Raw genomic sequence first — 19,063 nt, 5'->3', positions numbered from 1 at the left:
TTGGTGAAAACGCACTTTGCTTACGCGAAAAAATGGCTGCTGCCAGTTTATCCATTCTTTGCAGAAAAGTGTCAGCTGTCCTGAAGACTTCCAGGTCGTTAATAGGTCCTCAGGCCCCTGCTGGCACAGGGTAAGTGTTGCGAGGAGTAGGTTTGCGCGCTTATGCAACTTTGAATTTTGTTTGGTTGCAGAGATGCTGAAAACAGCTCAGGAATGGAAAGGCCGCGGGGTTGGCTTGAGCCCGAACCCAACTCTGGGAGGAATGAGTGAGTTTGTACAAGTCACCCACTGACGACATTTCTGTTTCTGCCTCATTTTGTTGCCAGCTACTGAGGACTAAGCAGAACACGGCGTCTGCAGATGCCCAGTATTTGTTGAATTCAAGCCAGAGGTGTAGAAGTATCCCGTTTGGCTGGGGGGGGGGAATTGGGAAGAACTTCACTGCTTTTGGCTATGGAACTGAAGAGTGTGCCAGGCTTGGACGGATTAAAAAGAAGGGGCCTTTCTACTTCTGGAATATGTCACAAAGGGATTGTTCAGTAAATGCTGAGTGAATAAATGAAAGGACCTAGATAAACAAAAAGTTGTCCTTGCAGGTGGGAGAAAGGAACATCCTACATCTGGTGTTCATTATTTCTGGCAAGTCAGCTTGTCTTCTGGTCAGACCAACCATTTTTGACTTTAGGGTGTGTTTCCTCCCTTTTATTGGCTTTGTCTAGAATTTGAATTTTATAAATAGTGGGGTATGTTCAATGCTTTTTTTTCCTATGTGCTCTTGAATGCAGCACAATTATTGAGCATCTATTATTACAGTATTATTGCATACACTAACTTCCAAGATAAGCAATTTTTTTTTCCATTTTGCAGAGATTCAGGTTATAACTTGATCAAGATGGCAAACTTGAATCAATTGTCTCTTCCATCTCTAGTTATCCTTTTACCTTAAAAATTAATTTGAGTTTGTTGTTATTATAATAAAATATGTTCATCTGCAGACACTTTGGAAAATAGGGTAAAGTATTTTGAAGAAGAAAGTAAAAATTAACTATAATTGTACCACTCAGAGATAAACAGATTTCCTTCCTTTTTTAACTTTGTATATATGCATATACATGTAATTTTAAAATAAAATCAGGACTACATTTAATATATGTATTCTTGTGCTCTACCTTTGTTTCTGCAACTTTTTATTTTTTTAAAATTTCAGACCAATGGAAAAATTGTAAGAGTAGTACCAAGAATAACCATATACTCATTGTCTCTATTCATCAAGCCTTAGCATTTTGTTACATTTTTTTTTGTTGTTAATCCTTGCTTGAAGATGTTTTTCCATTGATTTTTTTTTAGGTAGAGTGAGAGGAAGGCAGGGAGAGAGAGACACTGATGTGAAAGAGACATATCCATATCAATTGGACTGGACCAGGACCTGGGCCAGGGATCAAACTGCAACCCAGGTTCACACCCTTGACCAGGAATTGAACCAGAGACCCTTCAGTCCACGGGCTTATGCTCTAACAACTGAGCCAAACTGGCCAGGGCATATTTTTCTTTATCTCTTTATATCCATACCTTTTTTCCCCCTGGACTATTTGAGGCATGTCAGGATTGCAAACATTATGACACTTTAGCGTATGTCTCCTAGAAAAGAACAGTGTCTTAACCAAAGTACTCCAGTGATCACACTGGGGAACTTAATATTGATACCCTACTATTATTTCACTGCTATTATCTAGCATATAGCCCAAATTCAAATGTCCACAATTGTTCTGGTAGTTTGTTTTTTTTTCTTTCTTTCTTAATTTTTATTCAGGATCCAAACAACGATTTTTTTTTTTTTTTGCATTAGTTGTCATGTCTCTTTTTTTTTTTTTTTTTATCTTCACCCGAGGACATTTTTCCATTTTTTGTTCAGGTAGAGTGGGAAGGAGAGAGAGAAACAGAGAGAGAGAGAGAAACATCGATGCGAAAGGAACACATCGAGTGGCTGCCACCCGCACAACCGACCAGGTCCGGGGACAAACTGCAACCGAGGTACGCGCCCTTAGCGGGAACTGAACCCGGGTCTCTCAGGACCGCAGGCCGACGCTCTAACCGCTGAGCCAAACCGGCCAGGGCAGTTGTCATGTCTCTTTAGTCTTAAAGTCCAGAATTGTTCCTTTTTTTTCTTTCTTTCATGACACTGACGTATTTTATAAGATCAGTCTTTTTAGAATATCCCTTCATTCGGGTGTGTCTGATTATTTCCTCATGATTCAGGTTAAATTTTTTGGTAGTCATGCAACACTTGTGATACACTTCACTATTGTATTTTAAATATTTACCTAGGTCATTAAATGTTCTTTTAAAACATGAATTTTAAACTACTGCATAATAGATCATCACATGGACATACAATTTTTTAAACCATTCATGGTTGCACATGTCATCCCATGGACTGAGAGGTTCCAGTTCAATTCCTGATCAGGGTACATGCCTGGGTTGCCAGCTTGATCCCCTGTAGGGGGCATGCAGGAGGCAACAGATGGATGTTTATCTCTCATACTGATGTTTCTCTCTCTCCCTTCCTCTCTAAAAAAACAATAAAAACATACTAAAATATATATAATTATGTAAATATATTAACTCTGAAATTATAAGGTAGCAACATCTACAATGCAATATTTAAAACAATAGTTTCTTGTTTCTTGTGCAGAAACGACAAGTCAGTTTTTTAACACTGTAGATGAGGAAATTCTGTTTATTTCTTATAAAATTCAAATGTTGTAAAACTTTAATAAATCGTTTATATATGTTCAGTTGCAGGTTTTCTCTTAATCTGTTGTCTAAGAATACGCCAGGTATCTCATCTTTACACCATTGTAGAATACTTCATACCACATTGTCAAGGAAAGGACTGGAAGAATTTTTTGATGACCCAAAGAATTGGGGAGAAGAAAAAGTGAAATCTGGTGAGATATTTGTGTTGATTGGTATTAAATACGTATTTTAAACCATCCATTTTGGGGGGATTATTTATTCAGTTTAGGAATTAATTGTTTCCTTTTTTTTTAAATTTCCTTTGGGAATGTCTATTAGTGAAAATTAAAAAAACAATATGATAGAGTTAATTGTTCCTTGGGAGCTTGGCAAAAGGTTTAGAAGAGAAGTAGGCTGAAATTTTTTACTAAATTGATGTTTGAGGTTTGTTTTAAAATTTTAAATTTATTGATTTCTAGAGAGAGGAAGAGGGGAGAGAGAAACAGACATTGATTTGTTGCCACTTATTTAGGCATTCATTGGTTGATTCTTTTATGTGCACTGACCAGGGATATAACCTGCAACCTTGGCGTATTGGGAAGACACACTAAACAACTGAGCTACCCAGCCAGGGCCTGGATTTTATTTTTTAGGAATAATTGAAAATTAATTTATAATGATATAAAGCTTTTCTTAACTTAGACTGTGAAAATACATTTTATACTCATACTAACATTTTTCCAATGCTATTGCCAGTCTCATTACTTATATTTTCATATGTGTTAGCTAATTTAATTCCAATTTAATTCTAATTATATTTTATACTGTAAGATAATAAAGCTGTTATGTATTTTATAGATGATGAAACTAGTTTAGAGAGGTTAAGTGATTTGCCAAAGGGCATATAGCTAGAAAATTATTTTATGTTATGAATTTATCATTTTAATAGGAGCTTCATGGACATGTCAGCAATTAAGGAACAAAAGTAATGAAGATTTACATAAACTTTGGTAAGTATACCGAGTACATGAAAATCTAGGTGTTTGAAGCAGTTACAGTATAAAAATTAGGTATAAGCTTTATGTACTATAAGAAATTGAGTAATAGTTTGTCCTACAGTACTGTGGATGACATTCAAGATCATTACAGATTTTATAGATGTGACAGGTTAAATTATATTAAGACAAATGTATCAGAGTTCTCAAGTAGTTGGGGGTTTGGAAATTTTACTGTAATTGCTATTCGTCATACTGTACTACACCATTATTCTAACAATTTCAGTAAACTGACAACATGAAATGGAGAAGAGTTGGTCACATTTAGGCCTTCCTCTTCTTTATTAACTTTTGCATGGTCTGAAATCTTTAGCTTATTTGCCTTGGGGAAGTGTGTTGAAAGGTACATTTAATTGGGAATTTAGGTAAATTTTCAGGCAGTTTCTCCTGATGAATTAGAGTTGAGAGGTTTAAGACAGGGTTATATTTTTAACTGACTTTTTATGTGTGTGTGTGTATATATGTGTGTGTGTGTAAATATATATATATAGGTATGTATATATACACACACATTTTTTTCTATTTATTTTCAGATAGAGTGGGAGGGAGTGAGGGAGAGAGAGAGAAAAACATTGATGTGAGAGGGACACATCGACTGGTTGATTCCCATATGACCCCGACCAAAGCCAGGGACAAACCGTAACCGAGGTACATGCCCTTGACCAGAATCAAACTCACGACTCATTGGTCCGCGGGCCAACACTCTAACCGCTGAGCCAAACTGGCCAGGGCCTATATATATTTTTTATTGAGGTATAATTGACATAACATTATGTTAGTTTCAGGTATACAATATAATGATTCAGTATTTGTATATAGTGCAAAATAATCATCACAGTAAGTCCAGGTAACATCCATCACCACAGTTACAAATTTTTTTCCCTGTGATGAGAACTTTTGAGACCCACTTTCCCAGCTACTTTCCAGTATGCAGTACAATGTTATTAACTGTAGTCACCATGCTGATGTACTTATTTTTTTTTTATTAATTTATTTTTGTTACATATGTTTCTTCTTTTCCCCTCACTGATTCCCCCCTTCCTCCCTCTCCCGCCCTGTCCCCAGCTTTGTTGTCCATGTTCATTGTTCATGCATACATGCATATACATTCTGTGCTTTAGGGATTGTCAGTCTGTACCCCACTTCCACGTCTCTGGGACTACCCCATTCCTCAGACTGTTATGTTCATTATATTCCACAAATAAGTGAGATCATGTGATATTTGTCTTTCTCTCACTTGGCTTGTTTTGCTTAGGATAATACTCTCCAGGTCCCTCCATGTCGTCTCAAAGGTTAAGAGATCTTTCTTTCTTACAGCTGCATAGTACTCCATTGTGTATATGTACCACAGCTTCTTTATCCATTTGTCTACTGATGGACATTTGGGCTGTTTCCAGATCTTAGCTATTGTATATAGTGCTGCTATGAACATGGGGGATACATATATTCTTTCTGATTGGTGTTTCAGGCTTCTTAAAGTATATTCCTAGAAGTGGGATCACTGGGTCAAATGGAAGTTCCATTTTTAATTTTTTGAGGTAACACCATATTGTTTTCCATAGCGGCTGCACCAGTCTGCATTCCCACCAGCAGTGTACTGGAGTCCCCTTTTCTCTACAACCTCGCCAACACTTGTTTGATGATTTGTTGATGGCAACCATTCTGACAGGTGTGAGGTGATAACCTCATTGTTGTTTTAATTTGCATCTCTCTGATGATTAGTGATGTTGAACATTTTTTCATATGTCTCTTAGCCATTTGTATGTCCTGTTTGGAGAGGTGTCTACTTAGTTCCTCTGCCCATTTTTTAATTGGGTTCTTTGTCTTCCTTTTGTTGAGCTATATGAGCACCCTACGTATATTGGACTGATGTATCATTGGCAATTATGCTCTCCCATAAAGTGGGTTGCCTTTCCATTTTGGTGGTTTCTTTTGCTGTGCAAAAGCTTTTTAGTTTGATGTAGTCCTGTGTGTTCATTTTCTCCTTTGTTTCTGTTGCCTTAGGTGATGTATCAGTGAAAATTCTGCTGCGTACGATGTCTGAAATTTTGTTGCCTACATTTTCTTCCAGGATTTTTATGAACTCATGACGTACTCATTTTATAACTAAAAATTTGTACCTTTTGTCCCCCTTCACACATTTCGCCCACCCTCCCACCCCTTACCTTAACTGACAATATTTTGCCAAAGATATATTTTGTTTAGACTTTACTATGATTTTTAAATTGATAGATTTCACACAAAAATAAAGATTTCTGGCTCCTCTTGAATAATCAGACCTCTGATCCGGCAGCACTGGACCTACGTTCCTGCATGGCGACACCTGCTCGTCTGTAGCCACTGCTCGGTCTGGGTGGAGCAGTGCACAGCTCTCCCTACCCTGTTCCTTCACCAAGCCCACCTCACTCAGCTGTTCTCTGGCTAAGCACTGTAGTGGGCATTTAAAGTTTTATGCCTCTCTTTAAAGGGTTATTTATCTTTCATGGCAGATTAAATTATAGAAGGCTTATAAGAACCACTGATATTATAGGTTTATCGTGTGATACAGTAAGAAATATATATTTGGTTTTTGTCCTCATTCATTGACACACATCTCCTAAATCCCTTGGTATATCCTGAGTGGTAGGAATGTCTTTTGTTCAAATTAGGCAACTCTTGGTAGGGGCCTCGGAATGGTGGCTGGTCACCGGAAAGACCAAGGTGTGATGAAAGGGTGGACTTTCAGGCTCACCACCACCACACCTCTGGGGAGGGTTAGAGGTATCGGAGATTGAGTTGTCATCAGTGGTCGGTGATTTGATCAGTTGTGCCCACATAATGAAATCTCCATAAAAACCCCTAAAATATTGGGTTTGGAGAGAGCGTCCAAGTTGAACACAGGGAGGTACCGGAGGATGCATGCCTTGAGAAGGCACAGAAGCTCACACCCCTTTGCATCCACCTTGCATCTCTTCCATTTGGCTGTTCCTGAGTGATATCCTTTGTAATAAGCCAGTCTGTGAGCCTTTCTATTAAATACTGAACCCAAGGAGGGGTTCATGGGAATGCCCACTTTATAGCTGGTCAGTCTGATATATGGTAGCCCTGGAATTTGCTGTTGGCATCTGAAGTGGGGGACAGTCTTGTGGGACTGAACCCTTAAATCTGTGGAATGTGGTGCTAACTCCAGGTAGTTAGTGTCAGAGGTTAGAGAAGTGTGGGAAAAGACAATGCATTTGATGTCAAGAGGAGAAAGAAATCTTTCATTTGGTGTCTGAAGTGTTAGGTGTAAAACAGCACAGATTTATTATAGAAAAATAAGTAATATTAAAAATAAGAAGTGTAAGTTGTGCCTAAAGCATTGTAACTGTGAGTTACTAGTAAAAGGGTTAGTGAGGGCTGTTTCAGTATTCATCATAGCTAGCCCTGGCCAGGTAGCTCAGTTGGTTAGAACGTCTTGATACACTAAGGTTGCAGGTTCAATCGCCGGCCAGGGCACATACAAGAATCAACCAAAGAATCCATAAATAAGGGGAACAACAAATCAATGTTTCTCTCTCTTTCTCAAATTAATTTTTAAAAAAGAAAGAAAGAAAATGTTTGGCCTTGGCTGGTCTGGCTCAGCAGTTAGTTTGTCAGCTTGAGGACCAAAGAGTCCCTGGTTCAATTCCTGGTCAAGGGCACATTCGATCCCCAGCCCTGGTGGGGGTCTTGTCGGAGGCAGCCAGTCAATGTGTCTCTCTCACATCAATGTTTCTCTCTCTCTCTCCCTTCTTCCCACTCTAAAAAAAAAAAACAAAACTGGAAAAATATCCTCATATGAGGATAAAAAAAAACTAAAAATATTTTCATCATGGCAAAAACCAATCTATGTCTTGCCACCACTTCCCCCCAAATTATCTTCTTCCATAGCACAAAGTACCTCAGTTCCTTTGTCTCCTATTCAGTGCCCTCCACATTTATTTCCTTTCCTTTCTTTTCAGCTCTAATTCTTAACCAAACCGTTATTCACAAAACCTACCCTCACTCCGCTTTCCCACTGCTTTCCTTTCCAGTCAGATCCCATCTCTGTGACGCTTTTCTTGAGCACCTTAGCTAGAAGAAATGTCTCCTCTCTCCCACTTAATTCTTCTGGTATTTGTTGTCTATACCACTCAATACACCACATCACATTGCGGTTTCGGGCAGCCTAGTGGAGTACAAATAGAGTAGATTTTGCACACAGGGAGTCCAGGATTTGAATCTTGAATTAGTTATGTGCTCCAGAATATTTTGCTTCTGTCAGCCTTAGTTTCTTCATTTAGAAAATAGAAATACTAATAACATCAAAGGGTAGTTATAAGAATTAAATGAAACCTATATTAAGTGTTTAGCTCATTCCCTAGCATACAACAGGCACTGAATAAGTATTATTTATCTTCTATCTTCTCTCTCCACTTGGAATATAGAGACTGTATTTTACAATTTTTTGTAACTCTCTTCGCACTTAATACAATATGAGGCACATGGAAAATTTATTGAACAAATAAATAAGAATAGATATAGCTCTGTTTAAAGGATTATTCTTTGTAATGATATTCTGTGTATTGAGATTTCTAAAAGACTTTTGAGAACAGATCATTAATTTTGATGTCAAAAATCACAACTTTAGCCCTGGCCAGTGTGGCTTGGTTGGTTGGAGCATCGTCCCATACACCAAGGGGTGGCAGGTTTGATTTCTGGTCAGGGCACATACCCAGGTGGCGGGTTCAATCCCCCGTTGGGGTGCATGTGTGAGGCAGCTTATCGAGGTTTCTCTCTTTCTCTCTCTCTCTCTCTCTTTCTCAAAGATCAGTAAAATAAAATAAATTTTAAATCACAACTTCATTAATGTTGTCACAAAATGGCATCATAAGCTTTGTGTTCTTTTGTATAGGTATGTCCTACTGAAGGAAAGAAACATGCTTCTAACTCTAGAGCAGGAGGCCAAGCGGCAGATATTACCAATGCCAAGCCCGGAGCGGTTAGAAAAGGTAGGGCTGGAGGAGGGATAAAGTTCAAAACATTGTGGGATAAAGTTCACAGGAATGAGTGTGTGGTTTCTATATTTTCTGTCAAGTAGATTTTTTCTATTTCTGCTTGATTTTTAGTAAATTTACAGAGTTGTGTAACCATGACTACTGTCTAATTTTAGAACATTTCCATCACCTCAAAACAGAATCTCAAGCCCATCTACAGTAACTCCCCATTTCTGCCTGCAACCCCCAACATATGTGTGGACATATGTTTTTAGTTCTCTTGGATACATACCTTGAAATGAAATTGCTGGATCATATGGTAAATCTATGTGTAACATATCAGGAACCAGCCAAACTGTTTTCTAAAGTAGCTGCACCAGTCTACATTTTAGTCTGCACCAGTTCTGGCTTAGCCACTTCCTTGCCTACTAGGTCAAATTTTATTCATGCACTTTTTTATTGTGGTAAAAACACATAACATTTACTCTCTTAATCATTTTTAAGTATATAGGTTCAATAGTGTTAAGTGTATTTATATTGTTGTGAAAAGGTCAACTATTTTTTAAAATAGGCTTTTCTTTTTGTCATAAAAAATACCTTGGGTTCCTTATTTCCTTTTCTAGAGGTAATTTGTCATATGTTTCTTATTTAATTCCACATGAAGAAATTTTCTTTGCATGTAGAAAATCTGAGCTAAATAGTTTTTCATTTAAATGAAACTAAACTTTTTTAAAATTACAGAAGGGTGATATTACAGACACCCATGTGTACCTGTGCCAGAAAGATTTTTAGGAGATAATGTGACAGAATGGTTCTTTGACAAAAATATTCATAGGCTTTCTATAGCATAATTTTTATATGTTCTCTTTCTTTGGAATTCTGTTGTAGGTAATTGAATTATATCTTTGTATTGTCTTCTCAGGTAATAGAATCCATGGATGCATTAGATAAAGTTGTCCAGGAACGAGAAGATGCCCTAAGACTTCTTCAGACTGGTCAAGAAAAAGCTAGACCTGGGGCTTGGAGAAAAGACATCTTTGGAAGAATCATCTGGTACATAGTTTACATTGTGGCTTTTCTAAGATGAGAGTCGAAGTCCCATGCCTTTTTCCTTGTCCAGTATCTTTTAAGAAGACTTCCATTGTATAAGATGTATCATATATTAGAGATACATCTAATATAAATAGAGGTCCCCAAACTCTTTTGGAACTCCAGGATATGAATGAAGGTAGATTTATCTACTAGTCCAGGCATTCCATTCTCATGATACAGTTATCTGAATTAAAGGTACTTTATAACAGTAGTTCTTAATCTTATGTGAATCACATGATCTTTTGAGGATTTGATGATAGTTATATATATATTTTTTTAATCCTCACCAGAGGACACTTTTGCATTTATCTTCAAACAGACCAGGAGGGAGAGAGGGAGGAAGAGAGAGAAACATCAATGTGAGAGAGACACATCGAGTGGTTGCCACCCACATGACCCCAGCTGGGGCTAGGGACAAACTGCAACCGAGGTATGTGCCCTTAGCAGGAACCGAACCCGGGACTCTCTGGTCCACGGGCCAATGCTCTAACCACTGAGCAAAACTGGCCAGGGCTGATGATAGTTATAGATCCTTTCCCCAGAAAAGTGTATATGTAATTCAGAGGGTTATAAATACAGTGAACCTAATTTTAGGACACGCACCTGTCTTCTTTGCCCATTGAGAACCTGGGACTGGTCAAAAGAAGTTTATGAAGAATAAGACCACATTAACCAGGATAAACCCTAGTCCAAGTTACAAAACAGTTTAATCTTATCTCCTAAGTCTAGTTCCCAAAGTCCTACCAGATCTTGGAAAAAGATCTGATAACAAACATTTATACTGAGATAGAAATAATTGAGAGGACCCAGTGTGTGCTTTCTCTGCCAGGGGTTTACTTACATTTAGGTTGAGCTGCCAAAAGCAAACATCATTAATAGAGTTTTAAACATTGGTCAGCAAAATGGAGAAGGCACTTTTGGGTGGTTGGAGACCTTCCCTGTACTCTTGAAATTATATCATTTAATAGCGTTTACTCATTTAATGGGTTCTTTAATAGAGTTTAGGGTAATGAGGCCGCTCAGAGCCACATGTAGGGGAGTAGCTGTAATTAGAGTAGCTGTAAGTAGAGATCAGAATTCAAGCAGTCTTGAACCATGTGATCCAGTGCAGAAAAGATATAAATTGCTAAAACATCTGACTAAAAACTCTGATCTATTTCATTTTCTACTAATTCTTATTTGGATTAATCCAGTTGAGGTCAATTAAGAAAAGGTGGGGATAAGGAGAGAATCTGTGTCAATTTTAGAATCTCTAAGAATGCTATTCTCTTTAAGGGTTTTTAATTTTGCTTTTGATTTATTGACAACATATTTGGTCCAAAGAAAGTTAAAACTGTATCTGTTTGAAAATGTATTAAATGTTTTCTATAAGGGTGATACCTTTTTGCTTTCTTGGCAGGCACAAGTTCAAGCAGTGGCCTATACCTTGGTACCTCAATAAAAGGTACAATAGGAAACGATTCTTTGCAATGCCCTATGTGGAACGTTTTGACAGGTGAGCACAGGCACCCTTGCTAATGAAACATCTTTATGTTAGATGACATGCATTAAGCTTTTACATTAAAAAAAATACATGTTTGTTGTGGAAAAAAATGAAAAATCAGGTAATAAAAGAAATTAAAGTCTTGTATGATCTCACCATCCAGAAATAGCCTTCTATTAACTTTCTTGTGTATATCCTTTCAAAAATGTTATTGTCTTTCTATTCATCATTCTATATGTAAGTAGATGGTTAAATTTCTTCTGTGATGTTAAAAGGAAGGTTGAGATACTTTAGTTGCATAAAATGTAAGCTAATATCATTGCAAGGTTGATGAAGTTAATTCCCCAAACTCCCAATGGAAGGGAAAAAGAAGTGCAAATTTGTGGTTTCCAGAGGAAGTGCACTACTGAACTCTGGCTGTGGCTACCAAAAAAGCACAAGGATGTGCACAAGTAACTAGAGTTACTGGCTAAAGGTGCTAGAGATCAGAATTCAAGGCAGGAAATTTAAAGGGGAAATCCTAGCAGCATAAGAACCACAGCTTTTAACAACTGCCTTGGATAATGTTCTACTTTCAGCAAGAGTCCTAAAAACCGACTTTCTTGCCTGGCCTGTGTGGCTCAGTGGTTGAGTGTCAACCCATGCACCAAGAGTTCACCAGTTCAATTCCCGGTCAGGGCACATGCCCAGGTTGTGGGCCTGATCCCCAGTTGGGGGGGGGGGGCATGCAGGAGGTGGCAAATCTGTTCTCTCTCATTAATGTTTCTCTCTCCCCCTTTCTCTTCCTCTCTCTCTAAAATCAATAAAGAAAAAAAAAAAAGACTTTTCACCCTGGCTGATGTGGCTCAACTGTTTGGGTGTCATCCCATGCACCAAAAGATTCCCGGTTAGATTCCCAGTCGGGGCACATGCCCAGGTTATGGATTGGGGGGGGGGGGGGGGCAGTAGGCAAGGAATCGATGTGTCTCTCTCACATTGATGTTTCTCTCTTCCTCCCTCCCTCCCTTCCACTCTACCTGAAGAAAAAAAATTAATGAAAAAATATCTTCAGGTAAGGATTAAATAAGAATAAAAAGTTATAAAAATAATTTAAACAGGAATGAAATATATCTTTAAACTGATCTTTAAGGTATTTTAGTGTGCTTTAGAATCACAATTTAAATTTTTCATTTACCCCACCAAACCAGCTACTTCTCATTTCTAGTTTTATTTGTTGTGATTTATAATAAGAAATGTATGTTTACTTTGTTCCTGTTTCTGTCATGGAACTCCTAAAACCCTTTCTTTCTTTCTCTTTTTTTTGTTACTTGTCACCCAAAGATTTTTTTTTAGAGAGGGAGCAGAAGGGAGGGAGGGTGGGAAGGAGAGAGAGAAAGGAAAAAACATCAGTGTGAGAGAGAGAGACAGATTGGTTGCCTCCCGTACATGCCTGGGGATCAAATCTGCAACCCAGGTATGTGCCCTTGACTGGGAATCAAACCCAAGACCCTTCGGTCAGTGGGCCTACGTTCTAACCACTGAGAAACACCCTCCAGGGTCTAAAATTCTTTTTTTTTATTTACATGTTGATATTTTAGAGAGAGGAAGGGGGGGAGAAACATCAGTGTGAGAGAGAAATACCAATCTGTGGCTTCCTGCATGCCCCCTACTGGGGATCGAGCTGCAACCCAGGCTTATGCCTTGACCCCTGACCGGAATCAAACCAGGACCTGTCAGTCCATGGGATGACCCTCAATCCACTGAGCCACAGCTAACATCCTTTCTTTTTTTGGTACGTGCCCCTGGCGGGAATCGAACTCAGGACTCTGGTCTGCAAGCCAATGTTCCAACCACTGAGCCAAACCGGCCAGGGCTAAAATCCTTTCTTATTGCCAGAAAAAAAAGAAAAAGCAAAGGTGTCTTTTGTTATGTTAATGAATAACTTTTGGAAAGTACTTAAGATTGGGGGCTGGTTGCCAGGGGAACCAACCTTGACTAGAAGATTGAAATTTTCAGCCCCATCCCATGATTTCTGGGGAGGGGAAAGGGGCTAGAGGTTGAATTAATTGCCTGTGGTAAATAATTTAACCAATAGTGCCCATGTGATGGAGCCTCCATAGAAAGGGAATCCCAAAAGGACAGGGTTTGGAGAGCTGGTCTGATGAAGAGGTGGAGATTTGGGGAGAGTGGTGTGGCTAGAGCGCATGGAAACTGCCCTCTCTCCCAGACCTTGCCCTGTGCATGTCATTTAGCTGTTTGTGAGTTATACCCTTTTATACCATGTAGTAAGCTAGTGAGTAAACAGGTTTCCTGAGTTCTGTGATGTGCTGTAGCCAGTCAGTCAGAAGTACAGGTAACAACTTGGACTTTCGACTGGTGTTTAGTCCAAAGCGGGAATCGGTCAGAAGAATAGGTGACAACCTCTGAAACCATGTCTGGATAGGTAGTGTCAGAATTGAGTTGAATTCTTGACAGTCAGGTGGTGTGGGAAACCCATATGTACCCCGAGTGGAATTGGGTCCCGAACCCTTTTATCTATAGTATATTCACTCAAATTTGATGCTACATGTCATTCATCTTTTTCATCACCAGTGCTCTAGACTTAGTCCTTGATTTAAGTTTCCCTGCAGACTGTCTGCAGGGTCCGTCCTTCCTCCACACACTCTGCCCTAGTGCAGTCCCTGTTCATCAAATCGAATGGTTGAACATCTTCCTTGCTTTAGTCTCAGATATTGCTTCCACTCACATTAATTTTCCTCAAACCTTTTTATCACATCAGTACTGTTCAAACCCTCACAACAGCAGCTTCTTGTTTACAGGATAAAATCCAAACCTCTCTCTACCCACTGTTCCCACAATTCAGTCTTAGCTTTACTTACCCTTCACTGAAGTCAGACTTTTCTTCTGGTTTCCTAAACATAACTTGTTTTTCTTTTTGTCTGCTCCTGTTCCTACAGCATTGGAATCTCTCCACCTATACACATGTTAAGACCAGATCACATGCTAAGCGATTGAAAATAATCTAACTGCACTGCACTGGCCGTGTTTTGTGCCAAGCCTAATGTGTCATTTGACCTTTCTGCCCCTTAATCATATAAGGTGAAGCCATAAATAACATGACTTTTAAAACAATATGAGAAATTATGAATCCATTGTTAATTTTTTTTTTTCAATCCTCACCCGAGAATATTTACCTATCTTCAGATAGAGTGGGAGCGGGCAGGGAGAGAAACATCATCAGTGTGAGAGAGACACATTGACTGGCTGCCTCCCACACGACCCCAACCGGGGCTGGGGACAAACTGCAACTGAGGTACGTGCCCTTGACCGGAATTGAACCCGCGACTCTTTGGTCCGTGGGCCGAGCCAAATCAGCCAGAGCAAATCCAGGGTTACTCTTACAGGTTTTATACACATGCTAATTATTTTCTTTTTGAAACTACTTTTTTTTTTTGGTACGTGCCCCTAGTGGGAACCGAACCCAGGACTGTCTGGTCCGCAGGCCAACACTCCAACGGCTGAGCCAAACCGCCAGGGCTGAAACTACGTTTTTTTCCTTTTTTTAAATTAATTTATTATTGTTACAGATGCCCCCCCCCCCCCGACACCTTCCTCCCTATCTCCTCCCCCACCAAGCTTTGTTGTTTGTCATGAACATACATGCATATAAGTTCTTTGGTTTATCTCATCCCTTCCGCCCCCTCCCCTCACCCCTCCTCTGAGGTTTGTCAGTCTGAACCATACTCCTTTCTATGTCTCCGGGTCTGTTTTGTTCATCAGCTTTTTTTGTTCATTATGTTCCACAAATGAGATCATGTGGTATTTGTCTCTCTGTGATTGGCGTATTTCTCTTAGCATGATACCAGCCTTACCTTCAAAGCATGAAATTGCTTTTTTAAATAGTCTTAAGAAGAGCAAACCTTTATTCTTTCAGATATGGTTATTTCTTATAAATGTTCAAAATTTAATTGGAGCAAAGATTAATGAGTAGAATAATCTAATTTCAACTTTGATTAGTCTTAATTTACAAGGTAGCTTATATCATTTTTTTTTATATACACGTTGTCTTTACCCAAATATCCCCCTTATCTCCAATTTCTGTGACCTCCACCATAGCAATGACATATTGCTTATTCAGTACTTGTCTCTTGTATTAAATTTTATATTAGAGTCAGTACTGTAGAGGCTTGGCATCCATGAATTTATTGTTTACAGTTCTGACAATTCCTGCATGACCACAGAGGTCAACATAATTTGGTGAGGCACAAATGCCCCATGCCCTGGGATGCTGATGGGTACAAAGAAACTCACTTAGGATAAGAGCGATGAGTCTAACTAGCATCTAAGCATCATCTCTAAACATGGCTTTGTTCTCTCTGTTGTAGGGGAAAGGATATGCTAGACTGAGTGCTATTTGAAATTAGGTAATTCCCAAAAGTCTCAGGATATATCTCAAGATAATAAAAAATCTAATGTAGTCAATAAAAGTACAGTGTTTTTAAATAAGAAAGATAGATCATTCTTCTACAGGGTCAGAAGATCTATTCATTCTAGACAAGAAATAAGAATTGCTGCAGGATTACAGATGTTTTGTTGTTGTTAATCCTCACCTGAGGATATTTTTCCATTGATTTTTAGAGAGAGTGGAAGGGAGGAGGGAAGGACGGGGGAGTGGGGAAGGGTGAGACAGAAACCCATGTGAGGGACACACATCTATTGGTTGATTGATTGGTTGCCTCCCACATGTGCCCTGACCTGGGCAGGGGTTGAAACTGCAACCCAGGTACATGCCCTTGACCAGGAATTAAACCTGAGACCCTTTGGTACAAGGGCTGACGTGCTAACCACTGAGTAACACCAGCCATGGCTGGTTAGATGCTCTTGATTTCACATTTATCTGACTTGTGTATGTTTACAGTGATCATGCAAGTTTAATATACATGACACACCTAATATATAGACTGGCATCATTGAGGGCTTTAATTCATTGACTTGGGCATGTTTTGATAGTACTAACAGAAAGAGATGTGTATAATTGGCTTTTATGCTTTTATTATTCCAGACTGAAATGTGAGAAACAAGCCCGTATCCAAGCAAGGAAGAAAAATTTGGAGAAAAAGAAAGCAATACGTCTTCAGGCAAAGTTTCCACATCTTTCTGAAGCCCAGAAGTCAAGTGTTGTCTAAGATGTCTGGACTCTTTTTTTTTTTTATCCTCACTGGAGGACTGTTTTTCTTTGCATTTATCTTCAGATAGGGAGGGAGGGAGGGGGAGAGAGAGAGAAAGAAACATCGATGTGAGAGAGACACATCGAGTGGTTGCCACCCACCCAACCCCAACCGGGGTCGAGGACAAACTGCAACCGAGGTACGTGCCCTTAGCGGGAACCGAACCCAGATCTCTCTGATTCGCGGGTCGACGCTCTAACCGCTGAGCCAAACTGGCCAGGGCAATGTCTGCACTCTTAATTTATCATTTTGTTTCTCTTTGATAACAATCTGTATAGGAAAGTAACTAATATTTTAAGAGATTTATAAAGAAATTCTGGAAGTGCTCATGCTTTTAAAAATCAGGTATAAAATTCAGATTAAATTTTCATTTTATCATTTGTGACACCTAAGCAGACTTCAATATCACCTGAATCTTAGAGTGGGAAAGTAATGTAAATGTCTGCAGGAACAGCAGTTCTGGTTACATAATTCCTACTATTAAAAGGATATGAAGGTAGTGTGGACACTGCTGTTAATAAACAGTGACTACTGTCTTTCTTTCTATTTTTGGTATGTGCCACTGGCGGGAACTGAACCCGAGACTCTCTGGTCCACAGGCCGACCAGCCAAACCGGCCAGGGCAACAGTGCTGATAAATACATTAGTATTTAAAGTAGCAAGTCATAACACAACAGTCCAAAAACATTTCTGGAATGGCTAGTATTTTTATTTAATTTTTAAGCCTAAGGTAAAAAGCATAGGCAATAAGTTTTACTCGTCAATAAAAAACAATTCTAACATTTCACTGGTAATTAATATACTAAGCACAGTTGAAAAGCATCTGATGGAAAGCAAAATATTTAGAAAAAATAGATATTTATATAAAATTATACAATGCTTATAAGTACATTTCAAGGACAGCACAACCTAATTTTAACTAATAGAGCCAGTTAAAGCCTTGAGAAATTTAAGTGGAAATTGAAAAATACAAAAATGTATAAACATTCTACAAAAGATGGTCATTCTTTTCCTGAGTGTACTAAAGCTATGAAACGTTAAGGTGACAGGAAGGTGGAGGTGTGGGAACACTTTTCAAGGGCACTTCCTTTCTACACACTGCTTCCCTCCTTCTTCATATTCTTGTTTGGAAATCCACATCTGTTGAAAGGTTCCCTGTAAAATGGAAAGAAAAATTAGACATCGTTATTTTACAACTCCCAATCTTTGGAGAAGTCTTAAACTCACTGCCCCCAAATAGTATTCCATTACTCTCGTTTCTGCCTTCCTCCAGAACACCCACAGGCACTACTTCAGGTTAGAAGGAATATTAAATCCTTCTATACCTGTTACACTGTCATGAGGACAGAAAAAGGCTGTGAAAGGAAGATGGAGGGTTTAGCTATGATCGCTTGGTGCCCATCTAAGACAACAACAGAAACTTAGGAGGCTTGAACCTAGTACAGAAATTGAAGAGATGCTCTAGACTGAGTCATAGTAACATTTAGAACTGAAAAGTGCTCGTCAGAACCAGGACAAAATATCACAAGTACACACACAAGAGTACCAGCACTTTACCAATAAACATAGATGGTGAAAGGAGGAAAGTGACCAAAGGAGGAAGGAACCTGGGCTACGTGACTAACTCTATTCAAGTGTATTCATACATGGCATCTAGGTTTCCTCTAGGATCTGCTGAAAGACTGGAAATAGAACATAGAGAAGAAATACATGCATGGACAGTTCCAAACATGTAATTGCTTAAAAATGTTTAGCACAAGTACTTGGTGACATCTATCTGATTGCTCTGAAGAGAAGGGAACATTCTCCAGTCCAGGGTGCAGATAAGTGCAAGGACTTTTTCTCCTGATCAAGGCAGGCACCAGTCTGAGCAACATGTAAAACGCAGCACCATGACTGTACCATTTGCCCCAAGAACCAATTCCTTCCTTTCTCTCAGCAACAAGCCAGGGAGCAACCAAAACCTGAGAGGGATTGATTCAATTTTTAATATGCTGCAGGAGTCCTGCCCAGTGCCAATGAGAGTACTACTGGAAGAGGCGTGAACAGGTTAGCAGATTCCCTCCCACTGGTTTGAGAGGAAGTCTTTTACCAAATTTAGTGTTTTCAGTGGTATATTTAACTTAAATCATTCAACACGAATTGTTACCTATTTTTCAAAGTAGTTTATCTACTCACCAGAGAAGCTAGAATAGAGCCACCAATCCATGAACTGAACCTCCGTTCCACTGTCGTATTATTTGCAATCAATTTCAACCGCATACTCTAAAATCGAGAGGGAAGAATAAATATTAGTATGATTAAATACAACAGGTGATTCCAATTAGGAAATTCAGCCTTGAGGATTTCCTAACGACTAGTTGAAACAGATTATACGTGATTTTTTTTTTTTTTTTTGCACCATCTGGGTTTATAATAGGCATAGGTTGACCTACTATATAGATGTTTTAAAAGTACTTTATGGCTTTTAATGTGTAATATTTGATAATAAAATATATAAACCTTAGAAAACAG

General features: G+C 38.8%; 2 protein-coding genes, 1 long non-coding RNA gene and 1 other non-coding gene across 5 annotated transcripts in view; 2 read left to right on the top strand and 2 right to left on the bottom strand.

Annotated features, from left to right (window-relative positions):
* Positions 1-32: 32 nt before the first annotated feature.
* Positions 33-16,522, top strand: MRPL47 (mitochondrial ribosomal protein L47). Its single transcript, XM_036243341.1, has 7 exons — positions 33-130; positions 2,797-2,948; positions 3,686-3,746; positions 8,686-8,782; positions 9,690-9,820; positions 11,259-11,354; positions 16,384-16,522. Exons 1-7 carry the CDS (start codon positions 33-35, stop codon positions 16,505-16,507), a joined length of 759 nt encoding a protein of 252 aa, XP_036099234.1. The 3' UTR covers positions 16,508-16,522.
* Positions 8,597-8,668, bottom strand: LOC118618021. Its single transcript, XR_004956963.1, has one exon. It is a non-coding gene; the product is annotated as a small nucleolar RNA Me28S-Gm3255 (small nucleolar RNA).
* A 960-nt stretch (positions 16,523-17,482) lies between the features above and the next one.
* LOC118617333 (actin-like protein 6A) overlaps positions 17,483-19,063 on the bottom strand; it is a 38,370-nt gene continuing 36,789 nt past the window's right edge. For both annotated transcript variants that reach the window (XM_036243218.1, XM_036243219.1), the window contains exons 9-10: positions 18,728-18,814; positions 17,483-17,704 (exon numbers count right to left, since the gene is read on the bottom strand). In XM_036243218.1, the coding sequence (XP_036099111.1) occupies positions 17,624-17,704; positions 18,728-18,814 (168 nt within the window). In that variant the 3' untranslated portion in view covers positions 17,483-17,623. The remainder of the gene's footprint in view (positions 17,705-18,727; positions 18,815-19,063) is intronic.
* The window catches only part of LOC118617334, a 31,994-nt gene continuing 31,488 nt past the window's right edge, over positions 18,558-19,063 (top strand). Inside the window, exon 1 of the long non-coding RNA XR_004956820.1 lies at positions 18,558-18,598. This is a non-coding gene — a long non-coding RNA (uncharacterized LOC118617334). The remainder of the gene's footprint in view (positions 18,599-19,063) is intronic.

The sequence above is a fragment of the Molossus molossus genome, unplaced genomic scaffold (genome assembly GCF_014108415.1).
Source record: "Molossus molossus isolate mMolMol1 unplaced genomic scaffold, mMolMol1.p scaffold_m16_p_5, whole genome shotgun sequence".
In the NCBI taxonomy this organism is placed as follows: domain Eukaryota; kingdom Metazoa; phylum Chordata; class Mammalia; order Chiroptera; family Molossidae; genus Molossus; species Molossus molossus.
Note: the sequence above shows the minus strand (reverse complement) of the source record. Positions and strands in the feature narration are given on the sequence as shown.

Coding starts and splice junctions, on each gene's coding strand:
- MRPL47 (XM_036243341.1), top strand. CDS start 33: ATGGCTGCTGCCAGTTTATCCATTCTTTGCAGAAAAGTGTCAGCTGTC. Junction 3,747..8,685: donor GAAGATTTACATAAACTTTG/GTAAGTATACCG, acceptor TCTTTTGTATAG/GTATGTCCTACTGAAGGAAA. Junction 9,821..11,258: donor ATCTTTGGAAGAATCATCTG/GTACATAGTTTA, acceptor CTTTCTTGGCAG/GCACAAGTTCAAGCAGTGGC.